Source organism: Ambystoma mexicanum, chromosome 4p, assembly GCF_040938575.1.
Source record: "Ambystoma mexicanum isolate Mex_15411 chromosome 4p, UKY_AmexF1_1, whole genome shotgun sequence".
In the NCBI taxonomy this organism is placed as follows: Eukaryota; Metazoa; Chordata; class Amphibia; order Caudata; family Ambystomatidae; genus Ambystoma; species Ambystoma mexicanum.
In genome coordinates this window covers 1,233,349,932-1,233,377,352 of record NC_090927.1, presented here as the reverse complement: position 1 = coordinate 1,233,377,352, position 27,421 = coordinate 1,233,349,932, and the positions used below count along the sequence as shown (strand labels likewise).

Here is a 27,421-nt window from a genome sequence, read left to right as displayed (position 1 = left end):
TGTTCATTCACCCCATTTCTGCCGCTTTGAGCCTTTTAACTGTTTCAGAAGCATGATGCTCCTCTTGAGAACAGATTGATATTTAATGCAGTTATTAAGGTTTTAGTCGATCCCTTCTTAACCACAGTAGGTCATAGGTTACATACCCAATGTTCACAGGAGATTATTCTGATCTAATTTTGGAAAGAGAGGTTATGCAGTGATTGTGCTGCTTCCTATACTCATGTCATGGATGCACATAATGCAGCAGGACTATGAAGAAGTGCACACTATTCAGGTTGAAGCAGAGCCAAGCATCGAGGTTACCCCCCATTAGCCAATATTGGTGTCTTTGGGTGGCAGCAACAGGATGACTGGTCACTCACCCAGCCTCCCATAGCTTCCAGGATGTCAATTAAGCAAGCGTGTTCATTAGCTTTTGGGGGCCGGGCGGGGCGTTCTGTGTCAGGAGCAGTTAACTACACAAGTGTTGAAGGCGCACACATGTGATGAGGGGGCTGCAGTACCCTGAATGTTCCACATCTTCCAATCACTGTACCGAACTCGTCTTCCCAATGGACTAGAAATGTTTCCGAGCCTGATATCTGCCAAATATCTGCATCAAAACGAGCACGATTAACCATCATACCTTTGCAATATTAACAGATGCTGAGAATGTGACGTTCTATTTTTGGTTATTTAAATGGAAATTTGCGAATGCTTCAGCCTCCCACCGTTTAATCTCTTTGCATACTTGCGGCTTCCAGTGCGTTCTTGTTGTAATTTGCTGGTTTTGTGCTGTGGTCTGTATTGTTCAACGGCCCTTAAAAAAAATAAAAAAATAAAAAAAATTGGATAGGTTTGCAGTTAGTGTTCCCCAGTGCCCAGCCGCCTTCGGTTTGTAGTCTTTTCTCTGGTATGTGTTGCCTCTAACTGGTTGTCTCTGTTTCCAAAGAGATTTACTGTGTTTGCCTAATTCTTCATGTATGGTTTTTCCTCGGACCCCTTCTCTTTTTATCCTGCCAAGTTTTTAGCTTTACCGGTCTATTTTTAAAAGTGTCTTCAGACTTTATCTCAACAGTTTGGCTTTTGTGAAGCTGCCAAGTAACATTTTTTTTTTTGTTTGTTGAAGTCTCTGCGAGCCTGTCCCAGTGAAATAGTACACATTCCTGGCAAGTGAATGCCGATTAAAAATAGAAGTTGGATTGCGCGTGGTTGTTGCAAGAAGGCAAAATATGAGGGAGTGCCCGCCCTTGTCTAAAAGTTTAGAATGCTTATGGGGGGGCCTTATGCTCCCAGTATTTAAGCAGCATAGCATTTTAACACGGTTAGGCAGTTCTGAAAGAGCGTCGGGCTTGTTCCCTATAGTATTAAACCTCTATGGCACAGATGAGTCCTCTTCTCCCGATATGTGCATTATTTCGATTGGGAAAATGTGCGAGGCCTAAATCTGCCGCTGTCCTACCTTTCCAGTTGCTTGGGAGTGCACAGGAGATGGAATTCGTATTCCACCATTATATGCCAATACATGTGGTATGCAAGTAGGAGGGAGGAAACGTTTTGCAAAATTGCCGGCTCGGTTGCTACACGCGGAAAGGAAATAAGGCACTGATTAACATACTAGCCAAGTATGAAATGCATGTGATCTGTGCCCACAATGTAATGGGTCGGGAAGCAACATCACATAGGCTTGTTTGAGTTTTCTTAAGCTCACACGGCTTGTATAGCCAGCCATACAGCAAAGGGACATTGACAAGTGAGCAGCAAACATCAAATGGTTTTAAGTTATGAACCATTTGAAAATGGCATCTCCTCATTGACCATCAACTGTGTCCTCGAGGCTGCAATGCTGCGGTCTGCTTGGCAGGCAAAACGGATAAGTATCTGATTCCAAGATGGCTAGCATAGGCGGGAGGTATTTCTGTGGGGGGGACTTGCAGATCTCAGAAGCCCGCTGCATGGTCCCACGGCAAGCTGATCCAACACACCTAGTATTAATAAACCTGGAATGAGGAGGCAAATCAAGGTACGTTTATTCAGTCGAAGGTATGACTGACCATACAGAGCACACTTACACTTTCCTCCATGCAGGCACATCTGAAATACATCAGAACAGCGGGGTGCTGCAACCAGAACTGCTGTGTTCCATGCATTCAGACAGGAATGGTGGGCTCATCTGCCAAAGTTCTCGTATGTGAACATGCCGCAAGCTTTACTCGAACCACAAATCCAGGGCGGCTACTAACCACCCTCCCCTCCTGCTAGACAGAGCCATGTAAGCACTGTGCAACAGGGTGCAGTCGTTGGTCGGAGGGTGGGGGGGTCGGGTGTGATTTGAAACTGTGTTGGAGGCGGCGTTCTTTGGGGCATACCTCTGGTGAAGGCTCTAACTGCTTTCCTGTCAGAGCTTCCTCTGTGCAGTGAGTGACAACATGGCATTGCAATGGCGATGTCAGTCGTTTACTCTGCTTGTCTGCCAAGTGCATGTGGACTGTTAGAAATGGAATGTGGAATGCATACTGTTCAGGGTTCTACCTTTCATTTGAGGCAGCCAGGATGGGAAAATATCTGGTGGCTGCCGTCAGAATACTGATTCTCCTAGCTACTTCACTATAACTCAGAGACTTTCCATATGTGACAGTTATGCCTGATTTATGATCTGCATGTCTTCTTCACTCATTACCTGTTTACTGCTTCTATCTGTGTACATCCGGCAGTATCAATAACACACTGAGCTGCCCTTGGCGCAGTGCACATAGCAATCTGTGGCCGGATTACAAAAATACCACTTCTCAGCCCACCAACACCACCCTGGAACAGCACTGCACGCTTTTGATGCTACTCATCAGCTTCACCCTTACTAGTAGTGCCTTTTGATGCCATTAGCTAGGGGGACCCTTTAAAGGGGTGCATTGCCCCAAATTGGGTTCACCACATAGGATCCCTGTCACTCTCCTTTCCAGCAGGCAATGCACTCTCTGCAGCAACACTCAGTTTGTGCTGCTGGGGTTCTTTGCCTCTCTTGGTTGTGTAATGCCACTGGAAGAAAACTATCTAGCACGCCACCCCATCACTTAAGGGGTCCTTCCTTTGAGCAATAGTTAGAAGCAAACTCTTGTATCTCTGCGTTTGTCACCCACCACATTCATAGCAACGAGGTTCCAGGCATTCGAGATTCCGTTAAAAGGTCACCTACCCAACTCTGCAGGGCTGAGGGATTCGCAGGCGTGCGCATGCGCCCATGGTCCGCAGCATAGCCTGCTGCGAGGAAGGAAAGTTGTCCGAAATGCATCGACATGGGCCTCTGCTTTACAAGAATTGAAAATGCAAAATAAAACTTTTTTCTTGTTATCCACCAAATGACTTTAAACTTTTATGGTCTTATAGTAAATTATATGTGACCCTATGGTCTAAAAAGAATTACAAGCTCGACAGTAGTATTCACTACACCCTTGGCGTCATCCGGTCTGGTGGAAGTTTCACCGGACAATTATTTGTTCCACTTACCCAACTCTGTTCACACACATACAGAGACAAACCAGCATGCTACCTGAGAAAGGCAGTGCATTGAAACTGCTTTGAGATACAAGTCAAGTACTAAAGCAGATGAACTTTGATGCAGTCCTGCTAGTCCTTGCAGGCTGGGTAAGCTTAACGACCCTTTCTGAAATTGTGTACTCTCCACCATTCAATGCTTTTTTCAGTCATATAGTAAGTCATCCGTTTTGTACTTATTAGACTTCTGCCTAATGACCTTTGCCCATACCAGTTCTAATATATCCCTGTACTTATGTATTCAAAATGAAGTGTGTGTTGTCTTGTGTGTCTGTATATATTTTGTTTGTGCGTGCCCTGCCCCTGTCAAAATGGGCAGTGGGCTGATCTGGGTACTCCTGGATTGAATTTCAACTGGGCATGGGTCCATCGGGAGTTGAAGCGGTTAAAAGTATTGGTGGGCATGTGAGTAAGAACGAGATTCCAGTTTATCTAAAACAAAACAAAAAACGGGGGTTCAAATCGGTTTGAAAGATTTGAACTATTTGGATCCGAAGCTCAAATTGGCTTGAAACATTCGAACTGGCATTCGAGACGCTTGAATAGATGGGAGTATTTGATGTACTTTTTTTCTGATGTCATGACTTCATCTGAGAACATTGTTCACAGTATGCATTTTTTTGCTTTTAGTTAATTTATTTTTCATTTTGTTCAAAACTAAAAAGCATTTAGTTAATTTTCTTCTTCAAGCTGTGTTGTTAAGCTGTTTACTACTGCACTGGTTACCTGGCCACCCTCTGATCTCGGGCCAAGGTCCCCTCCACCGCCAGTCGTACACCTGCTCTGCCTTCCTGGCAACCCCTGCACTGGGCATTGTTTTCTGTATCCCTTCAGTCCCACTACCAGCACTTTACACCTGACACCTGCACTTACCCTCTACCCTTGCATTTGCCACCTGCTGGCCATACTTAGTTACTGTTACTCATTCTATTATCCCATGTACTGCACTGTCCCCTCTTCCTCCCCCCCCCCCGCACTTTCCCCCTTCCATGCACTTGCGCAATCTGAATGACCCCTGGCCTAGAAGGATCGTTTAGTTTAGGTTGTTTATTTGTAAAGCGCAGCCCAACCCTCGGGTAACTGGGCACCAATATCTTTCGTATCAACAGTGGTTACATATTGTTGCACCTGCAGAATATAATACATTACAGTGAATGGTACAATGGACCTAGTTACAGAATGGTCCAAGGTGAGGTACAGTGGGTCGTGACGTGACCAGGTTACAGTTTGGTTTGCCACCGTCCTAACATATATTTAAGAGGCTGAGACTAGAATAGCTTACAAAGCAGTTAAATAAGGTGATGGCCACATTGGGAAGTGCCGTGGTCATTCTATTGTTGGGTGGAGAGCAATACCTTGACTTTGGCTCTAAATGACCAAAATGAGGTGTCTGCTCTAATCATCATAAAAAGTGCGTTCCAGTATTTAGCTGCCAATACCGGAAAGCTTGCTCCCCCAGCAGTTTTCAGGTTGAACTTCGGTATGTTGAGTTGGTGAAGGTAGGGTGATCTGATTGGTCTGATAGTTCTGTCTTGTGAATTTGTTTGAAAGGCACAGTGGGGCTGTCAAGTATAGACATTTGTGTGTGATGACTAGTGCCCGGAATTTAATTCTATCGCCGATGGGGAGCCAGTGGTATTCCTTTCTGAACGTGGAGATGTGGGTCTTCTGAGGAAGATTGAGAGTGCAGCGGAGGCTATTGTTTTGAAGTATCTGCAGTCTGTTTAGGGGTTGGTTAGTAGAGCCGAGGAAAAGTGTTGCAATAATCCAATTTGGATAATATGAGGGCTCTAGCCAATGTTAGGCAGCTGTTGGTGGAAAGAAATGGTTTGCAGGCATTTATAAGTTTATTGGTATAGGCTGCGGCTAAAATGGTGGCGTTGATTTGCTTTTTAAGGGCGAGTGTGGAGTCAAGGTATACCCCTAGTGTTTTTACTTCCTTTGACACTTTTATGACGTTACCATCAATGGTGAAGGAATGGCACCTGGGGTCCAGTTTGTTGGGACGGGCCTGTGAGCTGACAATAAGCAGTTCCGTCTTTTCATTGTTTAAGCAGAGGCTGTGGGTGGCCATCCATGCTTGTATTTCTAGGTAGATCTTGTTCAGTTTAGCAAGATCCTCGTCGTAGCTCCCTGTGAGGGCGATGAGGACCTGAGTGTCGCCAGCATAGTTAGTGTATGTGACGCCCAGGTCATCAAGGAGGTCGAAGAGGAGCTTGGTGAAGATGTTGTAAAGTGTAGGGGAGATACAAGAACCTTGGGGAACTCCACGTTGGATTGGGACAGGGTTTGCAGCTCTGCCAGCCGAAGGGGCAAAGACCCTGGTCGTTCTGTCCGATAGGAAAGACCGAATCCAATTGGTGGCATCCTGGGAGAATGCAGCAGCCGAGGAGAGGTGTTCGGTGAGAATTTGGTGGTCGACTAGGTCGAAGGCTGCAGACAAATTCAACAAGAGCAGAATGGCCAATTTACCCTTGTCTTTGGCTTCGTCCATTTGGATTTTTAGATCCAAGAGGGCTGTTTCTGTCCTGTGCCTGGGACTAAAAGCAGATTGTCGCAGTCCTAGAAGGTTGTTGTCTTCCAAATGTTTTTGGATTTGGAGGTATGCTATTCTGTCTAGTATTTTTAGGAGGAAGGGGGGCGTGGTGATGGGCCTGTAATTAGTGGGAGTGTTGGGCTCTAGGATAGGTTTTTTGAGCAAAGGTAGAACCCAATCCTCTTTAAGGCTGTTGGGGACTCCCGCATTTTTGAACGAGGCATTAATCAGTGAGGTGATGAAGGGGGCAAGGTCTCTGGCTCCGTCCTTAATGACTGAAGCAGGACATAGGTCGCCAAGACAGAAGGTTTTAAGCTAGCAATTATGTTTATTACTTCGTCCTCCGTGATAGGAGAGAAGTGGAATGGTGGGCAATCAGGGGGCAGATGGCTATGCAGGTCGTCAGGATGGTTCTTGATCGTGAGACTGGCTTTTTTGGATTCTATTTTAGCTTGCAGGAGGGCCATGTTATTTGAGAGCGCTTGTTGGATATTATTGCACCAGGTTTTGTCCTTGATGCAGTCCTCAGTGGGGGGTACAGGAGATTCCAGTTCTCGTAAGATAAAGAAGAGCTCTTTTGTGCCAGATTTGGCATTGTGTATTCTTGTGCTAATGATCTCTTTTTTGGCATTCATAATAGCAGCTTTATATGTGGCTTATGTGGCTGCTGTTAGGGAGAATTTTTGCTTGGAAGTGATAGATGGTGCTTTTCTCCAGCTGGATTCAGCTGTTCTCTTGAGGTTACGCAGTGCCTTTAGTTCTGCCGAGAACCATTTGTTCACATGCGCAGTGGGTTTGGGCTTTCTCAATTTGCAAGGCGCTATTAGGTTCAGAGTTTGTTCCAGTGTATTATTGTAAAGTTCGACTAATGTTGTGGGGTTAGTATTGGCGGAGATACAGGTTTCTGAAGTGATGGGCTTTATCAAAGGTCTCAGGTTCTCGATGGTAATTTTACATTTGTTTCTGGCTAGGGTTTTCGGAACCTCAGTTGGATGATCCTTTTTTTGTGTGGTTTTAGGTATTGTGAAGGTGATAAGGTGGTGGTATGACCAGGCACATGGTGTGATGTCGGTCACCGAGATGTTGCAGTTAGCTTCGGCGAGCTAGTCTAATGTCTGCCTTTAGTATGTGTGGGTTTGTTAATGTGTTGTGTCAAACCTATTTGTGTAATAGTGTCATTGATTAAAGATGCATTTGCATCATTAGGGACCTGTAGGACAAGGTTAAAATCACCTAGTAATGTGATATGTGAGCCTGGTTTTGTGTCGGCTGTTAGTAGGTGGGAGCTGTCCTCCTCAAAGGAGGCAATAGCCCTTGGTGGTCTGTTGATAAAGTGAGAGTATTGTTTGAGAACTGGATAATGGGAGTTTGAACGAGAGTAGTTCAGCAGATATGTCTATATTTTTTTACTTCTCTGATATTGAAGTTCGTTTTAGCAATGACGGCTATTCCTCCCCTGTCCCTGTTGCTCTGTCTGTTCTGATAATGGTGTAGTTTTCGGGTACATCGATAGCGAGAGAGGGTCCAGCAGCTGGGTGTAGCCAGGTTTCAGTTACTGCAAGGAAGTCTAGTTTGTTCGATATGATCACATCTGAAATGTCGGGTGAGTGGGCGACTAAGGAGCGTGCGTTGATAAGGGCTCCTTTGATAGTAGTGTGGCCGAGTCTGCTAATAACTCAGGCGGTTGTGTGTGTTGTGTATTAGGGCAAAGGTTATTAAGTTTGCCCAAATGGGTGAGTTTGCTTTCCATTCATTGTGACACAGTGGTTCTGGCTAGTGTATGTTTGGCGCAAATACTCAAGCTTAGTCGGGAATATCTTGAGTGCAGGGTGCAGGCTATGTCGAGATTCAGAATGTTGGGTGGGGTTGTGCGGGAACCAAGTTTAGCTTTTCTCAAGTATGTGGGGTTGGGTACAAGAGGTGTGGAAGGGGAGGAAAATTTGGTGATCCATTGTCTCGGTGATAGCGGTGGTTGATAGAGGGTGGTCGTACCTATAGTTGAGGTGGGTAGTGTTTTGTTCCAGGTGTTAGGAGTGTCTTCCCTCTGTCCCCCCCCTTTCCTCGCCGTACCTTGAAACACTTGTGTACAGGCGCATTATAAATGTCATATCGTATATTAAATACATGTTATTTTTTTCCATTTAATTTCTATTGATTGTTTCTTTTGTCTTTTTAAATGTATTGTTATTTTTTGGAAAAAAAATACGCAACATTTGAAAAACCACTGACCATCCAATGGTCCGGAACATGCAAGAATATATGAAAAAAGTATGCAGAATCAGTGGCTCGAAGTGCCACCACTAAGACACCAATTTACAACCTTTGCAAGTGAGGGACAAGGCGTTTGTTTTTTCCACACTACCCAAAACAAACTATTTGCCAGATGGCATGGTCCATTTGTCATCACTGAAGTCTTCTCTCATCTCACCTACAAAAGTCCAACAAGCTAATCGTCAAAAACCTTCAGTTAGATCATATGTACAAGCTAATGGCATGCAAAGAAAACTGCAATCTCCCCAACTCTCATAGCTGTATGTTAATAACACCCAAGAGACGCCCATGCCCGTTGAAGTTCATAGAGCCAAGATAGATGTGTGTCTGTCCACAAACAGTCATTAAGAACTCGTTCAACTAATTGGAAAATGCCCAGAGGTATTTTCTCCAAAGTCTGGAGCATGAAGCAAGTTGTTTATACTATCCAGATTGTTCTAGGGAGGGTGATCCATCTCAAGTCTCACCAATTAGCCAAAACTACAAAACAATAGAAGAAGTTGATGCTTGACCGTGGGGTAATAATTTGTTTTCAGTGAATGGTCTTCACGAATAGTCCTGGTACTGAAACCCGACAATAAATGGAGATTTTGCATTGATTTTTTTTCACCCCAACGAATACTACCGGTTTGATGCTTAGACAATGCCCTGAATAGATGAACTGGTCGAGAGCCTGGAAAAAACCTGGTTATTTTGCAACCTAGCCCTAAGGGTTATCTCCAGGTTTCGATAGATGAAGAGGCAATATCTAAAACTGCTTGTCCACTCCCGAGTGTCTATTTCAATTCACTGTATTGCCATTTAGACCTCTCGTGGGGAGGGCGGGGTCGGTCCCAGCAAGCGTCCAGGGTCTAATGGACCATGTGTTGGCACTATGTCGATCATGTGCTGGAGCATATCTCGACAACCTCGTGGTATACAGCATAATGTGGGAAGAACATCTCAAGCATCTAATAGCCACCTGTGATCAGTTATGGAAGATCCATCTACCAGCCAATCTAGCCAAATGCCACCTGGCCCAGTACAAGGTAATGTGGCTAGGATTCCAGGTAGGCAAGAGGCAAAGTAAAATCTGTTCACCTAGGCCAGTTGCGAATAAGGATGTTCGGTTTTTCCTTAGGCTAGTAGGATACTCTGAGGTGTATACCGAATTTCTCTGAGAAAACAGGTCTCTTAACATACAAGCTGATTGAAAGCCACTCTTCCATCGTCCAATGGGATACTGGCACCCAAAAGGCCTTCAATGAACTGAAGGAGACTCTCTGCAGAAGCCCAGTACTAATGATGCCCGACTTTACTAAACCATGTATTCTTCAAACAAACGTGTCCTTTATTGGTCTTGGGGTAGGAGGGTGAAAAAACAATGTTCATCAGTAGGAAACTACCCAGAAAAAGAACTTTCCAGTGGGTGGGTTACAATGTTTATCCATCAAATGGGTCATATTTAGTTTGATATACTAACTGATACACAGATTACGTATGAAAGACCACACCCCATTAGTCTACATGGCAAGAAATAAGTACCTCAACCACTAGATCCTGAGATGGTTCTTGGCTCTACAACTCTACTTCTTTAGAGTTAAATATCAGGCTACGGCAGAACAAGCAAATGTAGATTTCCTACCCAGCTATCATTGGTTAGCTGGTGGCGATAACAACTTAAGAGAAAGGGTGCAGGTGAATGATAAGGTCAGTAATCTGATGTTGTCGCCTGGGGATACTGACCCCTCCCAACCTGGCTCAAGAGGCTTACCAAGGTGGAAGCCAGATCCAGTCCTACCCCAGAGATGGTTGGTGAGAGCTGCCCTATTCCTGGAAGAGATTTCACTTACATTAGAGGGAGCCAAGCTGAGGCTCCCTAATGCAAACCTGAACTTTTATACAGTGCAGACTGCCATCGCTGTCCCATGGTTGCCCTCCACAGAGAAAAGGGGCAGGGCTTAACCCGCTACTTGTAATTCCTTTAACACCACCTGGGCGGGTAAGACCAGGTCAGATTGGCTGAGCCAGTAATCCAATAGGAGAATGGGGACAGCTAAGCAGGGCAAGAGGAAGTTGTGGGTTGTTTGTGTGAGGTCGGAGGAGGAGGAGGAGGAGGAGGAGGTGGCAGACCAAGAGAGCAGCAGGCAGAAGGACGATGGACTGAGGTGGAGTTGAATGTCTGAAAAGGTGAGATATTTGGTTGGTGAGTACAAGTGGTACTGTGTGGTGAGTGTGCGTGGCAGGTGGGAGGGTGTGCTAGAGGGAGAGTAGAGGGCGATTGGAAAGTGCTTGTGCGCTCTAGCACCTTGAAGCAGTTTTGTGCTAGATGGGATTACCAATAAAATGCCTCAGACCAAAAAACTGGACAGACTCAAAAAAAAGATGGTAAAATACTGCTTTTATCTCAATGAAGGAAAGCAGGGTAAATAGTCCTTCATCAAATTGATTCATGCAGGATCACAATGTCTTCTTTGTTATGCTTTGTGTTTAAAATGCTAGATGCGTCATCTATGAGGCATATTACAAAAACCTATCGAAGGGTGGGATTGGATTAGGGGAACATGTCTACCTATAGTATGCATGAGTATTAAACTCCCATTGGCAGTCCCTTGTCTGTAGGACACGCCCTGAGCTACTTCTACACACGTAGCACACTGATTATAGCAAAGAATATGGCAGTGGAATAATACTTGCATGTAAAAGTGCATGGCAGGCTTTTCTGATTGGTTGGCAACCCAAGTCCAACCTTGGACATTTGGCTTGCTAGTAGTGCATACATAGAAACGAAACCCAGGTGCTTGGAGATATGTCGGCTCGCCCCTTATTTTCCCAATTAGTCTACCCTCTCATCGGTAGGCCTCATGCCGGTGTCCTTTGTTTGAAGACTGTCCTTGCCAGTCTGCACGGTCTCTGAACATTCAAGGGAGTGTAGGCACGCCATTATCTTAGTTACATTACTACACTCTTTTGCTGTCGTCAGTTTGTTTTAACGTACATCCATTCTGTACATGGCTGCATTTCGACAACTCGGCAACAGGCATCCTTCTTGGTAGCTTTCCTCCACTATGCCAACTTGTGAGTACACTCTAAATGGTTGCCTGAGTGCATATCGTGTCTCATATACTCCATGTGGTACAGGAATATTGCAAGGATTCATGCATGGGCTCCCCATTGTCTGTCATTCCAATGGGATGGTGCTAAGAGGGCGGAGACCAGGGAGAAAGTGTCCACCTGCTCCTCTACACCTGTGAGCGTGACAGAAAAGTGACTGAGAAGGTAGGGTGGAGGGCGGGGTGGTAGTAATGTGGAGGTCAGCAGTATCAAAGTGATAGGTGGGAGAAAGGTGGAGTGACCCACTGTGTCCAACATGGCAGACTGCTCTAACATGACCAGCAACGACAAATGGCAGAAGTCAGAATGGTGCAAAAGGTCGTGCCAGAGGGAGACCAAAGCTGTTTGTGTACCATGTCTGGGACAGAAGCCAGACCTAAGAGGGGTTATAATGTAATTATTCTCTATGAAGTTCATCACTTATTGCGTTACCTTCTCAAGCAACTTGGCCATCCAAGAGAGGCCAGGTATAGTTTAGTAAATGCCCAACACAGCTGGATGAAGCAAATGTTTCTTTAATAGAGGAGTCATAATGGTAGAAATATCCCTCCTACTTAATAAACAAACACATTCTTGCATTGCCAGGAGGGGGATTATCTGTCCTTTTTAAACGATCTACACTTAACTCTTAGCAAACTACTTTGCGTCAAATCCACATGCTCTAATTACTTTGATTCCAAACTGAGCAAAAATGGGCAAACCTAGAAGCCTAGTTAAAGTGGGTGAACAAAATGTGATTGAAATCCCTCTTCAGAACAAAATATTTGAATGATTGAAAGTTTTAAGAAATACTGAAATAAGTCCCCTTGGTCAAGTATTGCTCACTGCTTGCAGTTAAGTAAACGGGCTTCTTTGACTGTAGTAGTCTCCTGGTGCCAAGGATTGTCTGTGAATTTGGCCTATGCCTGGGGTTTTTGGATCTGGCTCTGTAGTTGTGAAAAGTAAAATCTGGAAGAGGAAAAGGGGCAGCTAAGGCAGTAGGTCCAGGTAGCACTGTGCAAGGGGACTTGGGTAGATTTGGAAGCTTGGGTGGTAACATGCTCCTTTCTGCTAAACTGTGTAGGTGGTGGGTGGAGCAATAGCTGCTGGCAAAGTAGGGTGGTGACCATGATAAGCCAATGGTTGGTCACTGTTTTTGGCATGCCTTCATGCTACTTTTAAGTGCAAGTGAGGGTGTGTGTGGTTGCATGATGTGAACTTGACAAACCCTTTCACTCAGCTCTTCGATGGTTAGTTGGTTTAATGCACTGCACAAATGTACATAAAAATCGCTCCTATCCAAGTTCAGGATGGGTGCTGGAAAAGCAGTTGTCATTCGCTGAGAGCTCACCGATTATGTGGAGTATACAACCTTTGGCTTCTGTCCATCGTTGTCTGCAGCAATTCTTGTACCGCCCCTCTGACCTGTACATGTTACTTCTCAGACGCACACATAAGCGTAAACAACCTGTTTGTTGTGCATTTAATGGCTAGTGCTAGCTGTAATGGCGCATGTATTGATGCAATATGTGTTTGATAGAGGAAACCCATTTTGATGAATTATTTATGAGCTGGTGTTGCTTTGCTGGTCTCTTTATTGTGAATATTGCTCTTATGAACTCCCCACTTTCAGCGACTGTTGAGCAGCGCTATATCTGTATCGCATGACCTTCCATTTATAGCCATAGTTGGTGAATAGGATTTGATTCCCAGCAGACCAGTGTGTATTCTGGCGCAAAGCTGGAAAGACCTAGTTCTATAGTGATTACCAAAGAAATGCATATTGTTTGATGCTGCCGAAGAAGATGGCTAGTTGCCATCTGGATGCTGATGTTAACTAGAGATCATAAAGGAAGGAGGGTTATTTTAGTTAATCTGGATGGAATGCCTTGTCAACCATACAAAACCTTTATTTGCCCTGTGCTTCTAGGCATTTGTATGTTGGGTTTGCATGTAATCTTACAATCCCCTAGCCTGCCTACATCACTCATACCCGTCCATGCGCCTCTCAATTCCTGAGAAATACAGAACACCATGATAGGGTGGTATATAATGGATGCATTTGTGTGCTTTGTCTTTGTGCGGTTCAGGGAGGTTTATCTGTGTGTCTCAGTCGCTGTTTAAAGTAATCTTATTCAGATAAAGGAGATATCACAACTATTTGGTTCTGTTGGAGTGTGACATTTTTGTGGAGTTTGAACTGTGATCTAAGATCTTTTTTATTGTTGATCCTTTGCAGAGTCAAATGGAGTTCAGCGTTGCATCATTAACTACACAAGAGGAGAGTGGGTTTCCTGTACTGCCCATTGATCCAAAGCAGCCAGCCAAGGCGGTTCAGGGAGGCCCAGCTCCCAAAGGGGCTCATGTTACACAACCAACCAAACCCTCTCAAGGCAGCAAGACCCCCAACATGGACGGGCCAGCACCTGCTAGAAAGGAGGAAGAGTCTGCTTTCTGGAAGATAAGTGCAGAGCGCTCCAAGATTGAAGGGGAGGAGGCTGAATTCCATTCTCTAACACCCAGTCAGATCAAGTCCCTCGAGAAAGGAGAGAAATCTCTTCCATCTTACTACAGGCAAGAGTCTGCCTCAAAAGACAAAGAAACAGCAAGAGTTGAGAAGGCAGCTGTGAGCAAGCAAGAAAAAGCCATCGCTCAATCATTTCCCTCTGCAGCCTCTCCAAGCAAGGTGTCTGAAGCCTGTGCATCTTCACTCTATCCGTCCCCGAGCAAGTCCTCTGCAGCCTATCCAGCCGTGACTTCAGCAGCATTTCCAGTCGCAACCTCTACTGCCCATCCAGGTCCAACTGCTGCAGCGTACTCAAGCAAGCCCTCGTCAGCCATTCCAAATGTGACTTCGGTAGCTTACCCAGCCATGACCTCAGCAGGCTTTTCAGGTGCGACCTCTGCAGCCTGCCCAAGCAAGGCTTCTGTAGCATATGCAAATGTGGCCTCAGCAGCCCCGCTTGGTGTTGCTTCGGTCACTGCGGAGTCTAAAAATCCAAGGCCTAGTCAATCATCTGTCAGCACTTTGGATGATGTCTTTCTTCCAGAAGTATTAAAGCAAAGTTCACAAGTTTCTCAGACTCTATTGAATGACGCAGCTGATGAGAAGGAGGATTCTTTTCTTCCAGACCAGCAAAGGTTCTCTGAGGTATGTGCCAATTAATACTGATTGTTCACTGGCGTATACGTGGAGCTAGCACAAATGGGTGTGGGGAGAGGGGCAGTATTAGATTAACTACTTTTGGGACTCTTTCAACTCTTACTTTGCAGAATGTTTTCTTTCAATTCAGTTCAACCAAAGTTGGTACAATAGTTGCCAGTTTATAGGCACCAAAAATCTCCCAGAACGTGCAGAGCTAGACTGGCTAGAACGAGGCCCCTCCTCCCTTCTTCATGATCTCAGAGATGGGGTTTGACGTTAAGAACAGTTTTTGGTTCTATTGGGGTGTGCCACTTTTATTGGTGTATTCTAAGAGAAGGTATAGTTAGGTAGTGTCATTCTAACCTGAACGCCCTGAAATAAATTCTTGAGATTGGACTCTTCGGGGTCAATTTAGTGGAACCAGAAATTAGTGAAGCCGAATGATGAGTTATCTAAAATAATGCACAAAATGAGTTAATGGCTTCACATGTATTTATGTACTCATAATTGCACTTAACCACTCGGTGAATTCAGCACAGCCCTCAGAATGCTAAGAACACTATCTGTGTATACAAGCTGACTTTTTAAGTATTCTATCGTCCACTCCTCGCTTTTCCCTTTTCAAGTACTTGTTGATCTCCGGTTGAAGGTGGTTATAGCCCTCCGTTTCACTGCCTATTCAAAATCTGAGCCTGCTCTTTCATTGTTTATCTATCTGGAGCCAGTCCTGGGAATAAACTGTACATTGGGAACCTGAGTTTGGTGCTGTTCAGGAACTGCAGTGCCTCTTCAATAGACACTTCATGCTGGAAGCAGGATATGCATGTGTGCACTGCCTCCTTGAGAGCCTGGTCATGAGGTGTGAAAAGTCACACAGTTGTGAATGACTGGGGGGGTGAGGGGGAGATTCTGCAATTGGAAGGTGACACACCGGAATAGCAGAGCTATGGTTAATGGCAATAACACTGGATCATTTAATGGCAACAGCAGTGGGTTGTACCAGTAGACAGCAACTCTCGGATGCTAAGGGCTGGTGTAGTATGACGCTTTGAGTACCCTCTACACAACACAGTGTGCTCACCCCTGTTGCTTTTTGTTTAAAGTTTTATGCCATCTTTGCAGAATTAGCATTCGGCTACCTTCTGGCTACTGCTTGCATGACATTTAAATCATGTTCCCACGCTTATTTAGGTTTCATTTACAGTAGGAGCCAGATCTTTCCTTCCAGGCTCTTTTTGAGCTTTTGTTAGTTTCTGCTACATGCAGTGTGCAACAAGATGGTGCCAGGGTCTGTAGATGTGTAGGGTGTGCCCAGAGCGTGCACAACCCTAAATACTCTAATCATTCAGGTAGAGATTTACTCCTGAAGGTTTTCTCCGTCAAAAAGATTGCCTGGGAGGGACACACGGTCCCTTCTGCAGCAATCACGGGCTATATCACAAGGCTGAGATCCCTGCTCAGCAAATTACTTCTCTCTCTGCTGACTGTCTTCATAGAGATCTGTAGGTTGAGAACAGGTGGGTCTGTGCCATACATGCTGCGAACACCTCTGGCATGAATGTCCATTCGGACATTCCTGCATGCTTATTGCAGTAAAACAGCTTTTAGTCATATTTGGCTATGATGCTGCCCCTTAATTAAAAAGCAAGATGTTGAGTTTTTGGGTGAAATTATACCCAGCTGGTGCGAGTTCCGCAGAGCAAGCCGACTCACCGAAGAGGCAGGAGAGAGCTGACTGCAGGGTACAGTAGACTGTGAGGACGCCGAAAGCAGGAGAAAGGCTTCAGACCGTTACCATGTACCGAAAAGGCAGCCTCCACACTGCCTGAGCCTGGAGAGACACCAAACAGATGATCAGGAGCCACGAGGGACACCTAAGCTGCGGTGCAGAGGCAGCGAAAGGGAGCTTAACGGCGAAGAGCCGCCACATGCTTTTTGCAGGATAACCTATAGACAGCCATATAGAGCCGGTGAGTCCACCCCAGGGAAGCAGGGACACCAGAGCATATTGGCAACCTTGCTGAATGCAAAATACGGTGAATAGTGTATATAAGAAAGAACGAGCAAGTGAATATCACATGGAGACAGAAAGAAGTATATGTAAAAAACTGGGACCAAAGGAAAGGGAGGTGGGTGGACATAGATGTTGGATTTAATGTTGTGTTGAAAATCTGTCTTTGGTACTGCTGTATAACACGTTAAGTAAAAAAATAAGGCACTTTCAAGTTTGTAAGTGTATGCCGTAGCCCTGCCAGTATAATGTACCAGGCAGATTCAAGACAGAACAGAATAAGCATAAGAGACTATCAAGTTTGTAACTGTGCACAGTGCACATATAAGGAAAGCCCTGGTAGGAGAGTATACAAGGCGGATGCAAGTTGAAAGTGTCTTTGTATAAGAAAGCTCTGGCAGGAGAGTATACCAGGTGGATGCAAGTTGCAAGTGTGTATATATGTGAAAGCACTGGTAGGGAAGCATACCAGGCAAGGTCAAGTCGAACAGTGTGCAAAATGTCACCTAAGGAAGTCCTGAGAAGGATACATCAGGACTAGCAAAAAGTGGTGTTAAAATAAATTGAAAAGGACGGAAAACCTCACAGGAGAGTACACCAAGTATCCTACTAAGGTACAGACTAACAGCCAAGTTGTTTTGTGTACCAGTTGTGTTGTTGATCAAGAAACTTGGTGAACTAATATTCCTGAATGTATGGAACAGAACAAAGAGAAATCCAGGGAAAGGGAACCATTCACTGGGACAAAGAACACTCTCCTTCTCGAACGTTTGTGTTGGAATTGCACACTTCCTTTTTGAACATTTGTAGACTACTCAAGGACAGACATTTTCCCTTTCACCTTAGAATTGATTTTTAGAATGCGAGGGTCAGAATAGTACTTTGGACATAGGACGTTTTGTTCCAGACATTGTGACATTTGACTGACCCTTAGTTTTGTTTCAGGTAGGGGAACATCTCTTATAGTAGGGACAGAGAGGCAGTTTCCAACCCCCTTTTTTTTGTTAATAAAGGTTTATGGCCAAAACCACAAGTCTCTCATATTCCTGGTTCCTCACATAGCACTGAACCAATGTAGACCTAATTTATTGGTAAAGTGTGATTCAAGATTGTGACTTTGCAGACCATCGTATCAAACAAGACCTTTTTCTACTTTCTTATATTGAAAGACAATTATGGATTGGACAGTTAGCTAGTTCATATCTTTTCTAGGAGAAAAAAAGAATGCACTACAAAGTATAGTTTCTATAATCCTCAAGCAAGAATCTTCGGACAAATATTCTCTTCTGTGAAAAACACATCACGTTGTAGACATAACAATCTATATGTTTAAGATCTCCTCTTTGTAAATAGATGCCTTTTGCAGAGGAAGACCTACACATACCTTCCAGGAGCCAGTGCTTTGCTGAGAGCTGTAGACACTGTTTTCGGGCTGCTGTCTTAATGTGCACTTCCGCCTAAGGCTGCTTCAAAAAATCTTCAAATGTAGTGGAAATAAACATTGCAACAGTTGATGGATAAGACTGTGATCTTCCAGAGGGATACACTCCCTGGAATAGTGTTTGAAGACTAATACTTCGCTACAAATATCTTCCAGATCATAAAATTGTGGTGACGGCTGTAATCCTTTTTTTTATGGTTGTAAGGTCAAAGCCAACTTTGCCAAACATATGTATAAGTGCTATTGGATTCATGTAATGATACAAAGCAGTTAGGATTGCTGTTTTCTTCCCGTAGAGCATTCATCCAGGGAAGTTTTTGTCAGCCCCACATGTCTGCTTCCGGCAAAGCTTGGCTGAATGAATGCTCATAACGCTACTTATGATCTGGCTTTACCTTTCCGGCCCCAGACCTTAAAAAATGCACATTATGATAGTTTAGTGAGTTCTATATAGCGCTATATACAAAAGATGTAATAGGTGGAATGCTTTTTAATCAATCTTTAGCTCTCCCAGTTGTCAGAGTAACACCATACCACTGCTCGTTTGCCTGCACCATTTTTAGAAGGGGATCAACCATATGCAAACCAATTTGATGCCATCAATGGGAGCAGTTCAGTCTGAAATGCTCGACTGGACCCCTTCTGCATGTAAACGCAAGCACCCCCTGACGTTCTTTGGCCTAGTTGAGCATCACTGACTATGCCCAATGAGACTGAAACTTGTTTGTGGTTGCTTGCATTGCTATACGGAAGGGATCTGATCAAGCAGTTAGGGATTGACTGCGTCTTCTGGGGTGGGACCAATCGTGATTTGCAGTGGTCTTTTTTTCCCCCCTTCTGGAATGCTAGAAAAACAGTGGCCTGAAAGGTTGCCCAGAGCAATGTCAATGGCTAAGATTTATTTAAATCCTTCTGACCATCAATCCTTTCGCTTTTGAATTACAAAGTGCTTCATGCCAGATTCTGATTTTCGAATACTTCTAAGCCAGGAGTCGGCAACCTACCGGCTTGTCGTACTCCATTGATCAGGTTTGGGTGGATGAAGGGATGCGTAAGTGCAACTCGGATACCAAACCCACAACTCACAGCATCTGACTGTTCTCAATGTGGGCATGTTGCACTTTAGTAGCTATATGCTGGCATGTGCCATACATCTCTACTAGGGGCACGCAGAGTTTCTTGGTTCATTGGACCAGTACTCACCCCAATCACATAGCAGATGAAGAGAAACATGAGCTTGCCTCTGAAACCATTCACATACCATCTATGGGTTGGCTTTGTAATTAGTGTATTTGTGTTCATTTGAAGAACAGGGATGTCAATTACGATCAGAAAGGACTTTCAAAAACACATTTACAGATGGTGGAGGGATTCCCATGAAGGGCACCTGTACAATATCACAAAGATGAGAAGTTGTGAGCCAGTTTAAGGGTGTAAAAAAGTGACGCATACCTGGGACAAAACCAAATATATATATGAAACAGGGTGACTTACAAAGGTAACATTAACCTAGAGGGGGGACGTGCTTCAAACTAAATAGGAGTACTATTTAAATAAACAAATTTACATTAAGTGTCAGTGGAAGCGTTGTGGAGTCCACTAGGGAGAATGGGGGCAGGGGAGGCCAGTGGGAGCTTCCTCTAGCAAGTAAGTGAAGTTTAAGCCAATCTTTGAAGAGAATACACAGTTGGGCTGCTTTCGATTGTTAAGGGCAATGGGTTCTAGCGAAGTGGGGCGGCTATGGGATGGTAAGGTTGGGTGCATAAGCGTAGTGGAGGGAACGAGATGGTAAGTAAACTGAGATGCAATCGGACAGGTACTGAGGAGCAAGACTATTGTGACTTTGTAGACTGGCAAAGGAACTTGAAAACCGAGCGGCTGTGTATGGAAAAGTTGGTGAGGATCTGGGTAGGTTGTAGAAAATGCGGGTAGCAAAGTTGAGACTTTTTTTAGAGGAAAGGAGTAGTAGATTGGAAGGCCTAGGAGTGGGCTTGAGCAGTAGTCCAGTTTGCTGAGCACGAGCGTAGAGATTAGAGTTTTAGTAGAGCGGTTAGTAAGAAAAGGACACACTTTCTGAACGCTGAGATTAATATGAGCAGCAGTGGTAGTACTGCATTGTTGCAGCCGTGTCTTTTTCAAAAAGGACCAAGATTTTGAGCCTTGGGTGAGGGACCCAAGGTCATTTGGGGAGCAGATAGGAGAGGAGAGGCGAGGGTAGGTTTGGCTTTGGAAGCTGGTAGAAATTTATGATGAGGTCAGCATGAGGCAGCGGAGAACCATCCAGTGACGAATTATTTCTGACTATGGTACAACAGGCCAGGTGATCATTAGAAGGAAGCATTCAAAAAGAATATCAGCGGCCTAATAGTGGATTTAATGGACACATTCTGAGCTGAACTTGCATGCCCTCTAAGTTGTTATCTAGGCTTTTTCACAAATGAGCAGGCATGTGGAACGCTTCTTTGATGAAAATGTGATGTGCGCCGTCATATACTGCAGTACATCTAGCTCCCACCTCAGTGAAAAAAGCAAGGGGCGTGCAAGGGCTAAAAGCTAACTTTAATTTGATGAATGAAAGCGTGAGATTGAGGAAATTCCTCAAAAACTTCTCTGTCCTGGCATGGACAAAGATATATGGAAACGGTCAACTTGTGTGTTAAAGCCAATCTAAAATACTGCAGTCCAAGCCAACATGTTTCCAAGTTTCATCATTGAGGGACTACGAGTCAACATGCAAATGTAGATATATGCTGGTGTTGGAACAGCCAGCATGATGCGAGCCTGTCAGTTTCACGTGCAAGTCCCTTCACGTCCACTCTTCACTATGAGCACTTACGCATAGAGGCTGCAGTCAAATCTTTTCACTTTAGGGAAAATATGTAATTGAAAGGGTAATACGAGCTTGCCGTCACCAAAACGGTCACAAACTCTTCCCAGAGCAGGAAAATCAAAGCAGCGGGGCCCTTCTCGGGGAACCAGTAACTGAGATCTATGCAGGGGACCTAGTGTGAATCCTGAATGTCCCAAGAGGGCGACCTATTGAAAACTCTAAGGAAGCCAGGGTACTTGCAGGACCTGTTGCAAATCGAGAGATCACTAGCAACTATAGCTTGCCAACAGCCATGTGGAACCTGATCCTGAGGGAGCTAGGTTCCCAAAAGTGAACTTAATGTAGTACTACAAAATGTCTAGTCTTGGAGAGACCTCACTTTCCGTGAAGCTGGAAAACTGGCATATGTGAATGACTGACTGGGTATGGAAAGACTTTGACCAGTGAATTCCCACTGGAGTTGCGCACAAGAAAATCCATTGAAGAACATCTGATGAAATCAGAGCGGGTTGCCAAGGGGCCCAGTCTGAGAGCATCGAATGAAGAATCAATACTATAACATGAACCCCCTAGTTACCTCACTAAGTGTTACGCTCCTACCCTCATAAGATTTATCTTATATCTTCGTGGCGAAATATTGCCAGTCTTTGCCAATTAAGGTGCCTGGACTGGGGTAACTATGGAGGAACGTTTATGCAGGATATGTGATTGAGATATTGAAACCGTCGAACATGTGCTCACCAATTGTAGCCTCTTAACTAACTTTTATTCTAAAAGTAATGTGAAATTTGGGGATTACGGTTCTGATCAATTTTGGTGTGCCATATATTGCACCGAATCCTTGGTTATTACGTCGGCTGCATACCACATCTGGAACCGTATTAAGGACATGCTTATCTGACTGTTTAACCCACGTTAAATAATTCTGTTGCCAGCTCCTTCCTTTTTCCCCTTTGATGAATTCATATCACTGTAATTTTATTGTTTTTCTTTTTAACTACGATGTTTTTTTCATCCTATTGGGTGGTTTTATAATACGAAGGCCGCTTTTACTTATTTTTTGCTTTTTTGGTTATGTTCCTGTTGAGCTTAAATGTCCGTATGTAAAAGGTTGTATTACCAACACACAATAAATAAAAAAATTACTTTTTTTAGAGCATGGATGGACTTATGAAGCATAGGTTTTGAACTTTGAGTTTAACTTTTTGGGGCTTCTGTTAGACAATGGTAGCAAGAAGGCTTTAAGGATGTATTAATCCTGGGGTTTGTGGTGGTCCTTCGACCAGGTAACAAAGCCCTCCTACCCCCATCCAGCACCCTTGGGAGGAGCCTTGTGTCAGGCAAAGTGCACAGATGGTATGACCGTAGTGCTTATCAGGCATCCTCTACTAGTGTTATTTTGTGGCCAAGGGCATTACTGTAACCCTTGACCATCCACTTGTTTATGGGCATCCCTACCACTTTTCACCCCTTCTCACTCGCTTCATTCTGAGCTCTGCTCCTTTTGCAGTTTTCTACCGTCTTTGTTTTTATCCTTCCTTCGCATCTCTTTCCTTTGTCTCCTTCATTTCCACCTTCTTTCATATCCGCTTTCATCCACTCTGCCTCCTTACTTTCGATTCAAACATGTTTTGTAAGTGGCTTGAAAAAACTCATTCTCGACTACTAGGGGAGATCAACCTCTACCTGGAGTTAATGTTGGGAGATGAGGAATGTTACTTGGTTTTGATGGAATATTTGTTGCAAACCCATGGATGCATGGGCATTCATCACCTGATTGTGTTGCCCTGTGTTAGCATCTGCAGCCCATTCTGCTAAATTGTTTTCTCGGCCTGGTTACCTGAGCCTGCAAACATTTGCCTTGGTTTTGGTCTGGAAAACGCCTGAAAGCTAGATGATCTGATTATATCCTTTTTGATGACGTATCCACAAAGAGATGATGGCTGTCTCAACGCCTGACAAAGGCCAACCTTCAACAGCGTGCTTTCGCTCCGTAGAACTACTCGGTGCTGGTTAGATCACAGCTGCAATACAAAGTCATGGGGAAGTGTGCAAATGATCTATCTCCAAGGATCGAAGTTGCGGTGAGCTATTTTGCTCTCGCTATAACCCGGTATAGCTTGGTTAGCTTGAAGCTAACCACTTGCTGGAGCTTCCTCAGGCCGATTGAGGGAATACAAAATGTACCCTTGTGACTTTGAGTAAACCTCTAGATGTTATTTCTAGCTTAAAGAATCATATTTAATAGAAACATTCATAGTTTGCATCTCATGTGCAAGTTAGATTCGCAGCATGTTATGCATTAGCTCACGGTTATTCAACTCCACGCCTCGAGGGCAAGACACCAGATGGGTTTTCATGATATCCCTCATTAATATTCTCCAGCATTGGATCTTTCATGGATTCACATGCTTAGAATATTCCCCGTCGTCAGACTGGGACCCCTCGGTACACATATATAGCCTTTTCCTATAGGGAAACTTCTGACACTTTTGTGTCCTATCTATGTCCTTTTGGGGCCCGCATATGCATGCCCCGTAGAACGTCGCGGTATAAAAGCCCCGCCCCCGCGGCTCCCTTCAGATTTCAACCGTCTTCAAAGTAGTGGGATCTCCTCGCGTCGTCTGACTATTTTGTACAAGGTTGTGTACTTGAAGTTGGAGTTAGGTGAATTTTTCCTTCATGTCGGGAAAGGCGCTGTTCCGTCTGTGCGCGACGTGCGGCTTGAAAAAAGTTTACGAGGGGGATGGACATATGGATTGTATATACTGTCTCCACCCTCATCATTCGGCTGATAACTGTGACATATGCAAAGGGTTTTCTCAAAAGACCCTCAAAGACGGAAATCGACGGCTGGTGGCATGGTTGAATGATGGAGCGGGGGCATACCCCCCCTTCGGAGGTAGGCTCCACACAATCTGCAAAAACATCACACCGCGCTGTATCGTCGGAACCACCGGCGAAGAAATCTCGACCGGCGGAGAAAGAGTCATCTCGGAGTCATTCAGCTAAAGAATCTTCAACGAGAAAATAGTCATCTTCGTCAAACAAGCATGACAAGGAAAGGCCAAAATCCTCCTCGGACGATCACCATAGATTGACCACGAGTCGAGAGTCGGGTAAAAGCAGGCCAAGTGCAGAAAAGGCGGGACCGCCTAAACCACCTGCTAAACCACCGTCGTCAACGGCGGTCCAGTCATCGGCCTCCTCCCTACCACTGACGCATGTGGTATCTACCGTCCCACCGATAACGACTGCGACGGTAGCCTCGTCGACGGAGGTTCTACAGGAAGCCTGGAGGCCTGAAATTTTCGATCCGATCCCTCCGGATACTTTACTGCAGGAACAGGCAGTGTTGCTGTCCTCGGAAGAGGACGAGAGCGGGGGAATAGCTGGCCCGGCAGACCTCAGGCTACAAGTGGTTGACAAGTCGTCGACGAGGGGATCCGGAGTTCCGGTGTCTGCCCCTCTTCTCAATCCTCAATATGTTTTGTCGTTGGAGATTCTGTCCACGCTTCAGTCTTTAGTACAGTCGTTGGACCAGAGACTACCTCAGGTAAACCTGCCACAGTCCCCTATCGACGAGCCGGGCCCGTCCCGTCCACCGACTCACTTATGCACGCCAGTCTCAGCACCACAGGCACCCCAAGAGGAAGGTGAGCTGCCAGATTCGGAGTCCGACAGAGGAGCCATGTCGGATATCTCCTCATCCCCCCTCCAGGGATCCAGCCTGGGAGTCTGAGGTTGAGTTAGAAACCCCAAGGAGCCCGGCTCAGCCGTCCCCCCCCCCGGATGATATTGCATCATTCCATTCTATGATGTAGAAGGCGTGTAAGGAATTCGGTTTGTCCCAGGAAGAACAGAAAAAGGACTGTTTTTCTTTTCGACCACAGGGGTAAGAGAAGGAGGTCAGTGTTTTCAATACCCATACTAGATAATGTGTGGAAGGAGGGTTTGCAGACCATGCGTCACCCCTTTTCGGAACCGGCGGTAAAAGGTCGCCTTGAGAAAAAATTTAAGGCTCCAGAGTCTACCCCCAAGTGCTTATCCCCCCAACCAACGCCTGAATCGGTGGTGTCGGCGGCAGCGGCGAGGAAAGCGAAGGCCCAGCACAAGTGCACGACTCCGCCTGAAAACAAGGCAAGACGTCAGGATGCCTTTGGCAAAAAAGTGCTATCTGTGGGAGCAACTACAGTAAAGGCTGCAAACTCTCTGGCTATTGTAGCCAGATACGACAGAGAAATGTGGCACAGGCTGGCTCCGTTGCTGGATCATCTTCCGGAAGAGCATAGGAAGGCGGCGATGTTACTTGCCGAGAGGGTGAGGAAGCCTCCAGTCACGCAATAAACATCGCGTTGGACCTCGCTGAATCGGGCTTCAAGCAAGTCAATAAAAGGGTCGTGTTACGACAGTCATGGCTTAAGTGTACCTACTTCAGGCCGGAGGTACAATACAAAGTATTAGATATGCCCTTTGAGGGAGACCTTCTTTTCGGAGAGAAAGTAGATGAGGCCCTGAAGGGAATGAAAGAGGACTCTGACACAGCACGTTCATTGGGTGCCCTCCAGAGTGGCCGAAGCTACAAGTCTTTTCGTCCCTTTAGAGGGGCTTCAGGTAATTCCAGATTCTATGCGTCAGGAGACAGATCCTTCAGTAGGTCGGCGTACCCCTCCCAGGGATACAGGCGTGCTTCTCAAACAGCAAACCAACGCCAGAACTTCCAGACCTCCAGGAAGAGACCATCCTATCCGTCGTCGTCGAGAGAGAAGCAAAACAAAGATCAGCAATGACGAGCAACACACCGTTCTGGGGCGCAGAGTATCAGCCTATGTCGACGAATGGGAACGAATAACTACAGATCAATGGGTGCTGGACACAATAAGGAACAGGCATTCTCTACAATTCAAGCGCAACCCTCCGCACATTCCACCTGCATTTGTCGCTCATTCCCATCTGATGGTACTGCAACAGGAGGTAACACTCATGTTAGTAAAAGGTGTGATAGAATTAGTTCCAGCATCACAGAAAGGTCAAGGGGTTTACTCAAGATACTTAGTCGTGAAAAAGCCAAACGGAAAATGGCGTCCCATTCTAGACTTACGCGATCTCAACAAGTCCTTAAAGAGCCTAAAATTCAAAATGCTCACGCTCCAGGAAGTGATCCGAGCCATTCAAGAAGGGGATTTTCTGGCGTCCCTGGATTTGCAGGACGCGTACTTCCATATTCCAATGTGTCGGAAACACAGGAAGTTCCTGAGGTTTGTGATAGGGCGGACTCACTACCAGTTCACGGTTCTTCCCTTTGGGCTCAAAACCTCCCCCAGAACGTTCACGAAATGCCTGGCCCCAGTAGCGGCCTGGCTAAGAAGGCAAGGCCACCATGTATACCCATATCTTGACGACTGGCTGGTAAGGGGATCCTCCCCAGCGTCGACCAACACAAGTTTGCAAGCCACCATGCAGCTTCTACAACAACTGGGATTTGCCATAAACTTCAAAAAATCCTCGCTGATGCCATTGAGAACGTTGGTGTTCCTGGGGGCACAGTTCGAAACCCAGTCGGGGCTAGTGAACCCTTCCCTCGACAGAATCTCAAAACTCAATCAACTGGCGGGTTGACTACGGTGAAACACCAAGCTTTCAGTGAGAAAATACGTTTCGGTCCTAGGGGCCATGGCATGCTGCATCCATCTGGTGGCCAACTGTCGCCTATTCATGAGGCCAGTTCAGGAGTTCCTGGCGGACCGGTGGACACAGGCCCAAGGATCGTGGTCAGACAAGATAATCGACGACGACAAACTGCTTCGGACTCTTCAGTGGTGGCAGAGTTTCCACAACCTGAACAACGGTGTACCCCTACAGGAGCCGGAGTTCCAGCTAACCATAGTCACAGATGCGTCTCTAACCGGCTGGGGAACTCACTTGGGCACTCTTCAAACGCAAGGTCGTTGGTCTCAAACGGAGTCACTCCTACACATCGTGTTAGAGCTCAGAGCAGTGCGATGGGCCTTGAAGGCGTTCCTAACACACATCAAGGGATCGAGAGTACGAGTGCTGACGGACAATACGACGGCCTTGTTTTATTTGAGAAAACAAGGGGGGACGCGATCCAGGACCCTTTCCATGGAGGCCCAGAAAGTGTGGCATTGGGCATTAAAGCACGAGATATCCATCGTGGCTCACCATCTCCCGGGAGTGAGGAACCCGCAAGCGGATTCCCTCAGCAGAAGGATGGCCCAGATACACGAATGGGAAATGGACACAGTTCAGCTGACAAAAGTTTTCGAGAAATGGGGTCACCCTCCACTGGACGTCTTCGCAACGAAGGAAAACAAGAAATGCAAGCAATTCGCAAGCAGATGGCCTCAGGAGGGTTCCATGGGGGAGGCGTTCTCCTTCCGATGGACGGACAAGTTCCTTTACGCTTTTCCTCCGTTCCCCCTCATACGGAGGATGGTGCAGTGGATACGCAGGTACAATTGGCGGGTAATTCTAGTCGCACCGTACTGGCCGAGGCAACCGTGGTTTTCCGACCTGCTTCACTTGTCGCTGGAACAACCAATAGCGTTTCCGAGGGTCCC

At 45.6% G+C, this 27,421-nt stretch overlaps 1 protein-coding gene across 2 annotated transcripts in view; it reads left to right on the top strand.

Annotated features, from left to right (window-relative positions):
* C4PH1orf198 (chromosome 4p C1orf198 homolog) overlaps nt 1-27,421 on the top strand; it is a 215,056-nt gene that overhangs the window by 163,912 nt on the left and 23,723 nt on the right. For both annotated transcript variants that reach the window (XM_069606890.1, XM_069606889.1), the window contains exon 3: nt 13,653-14,564. In XM_069606890.1, the coding sequence (XP_069462991.1) occupies nt 13,653-14,564 (912 nt within the window). The remainder of the gene's footprint in view (nt 1-13,652; nt 14,565-27,421) is intronic.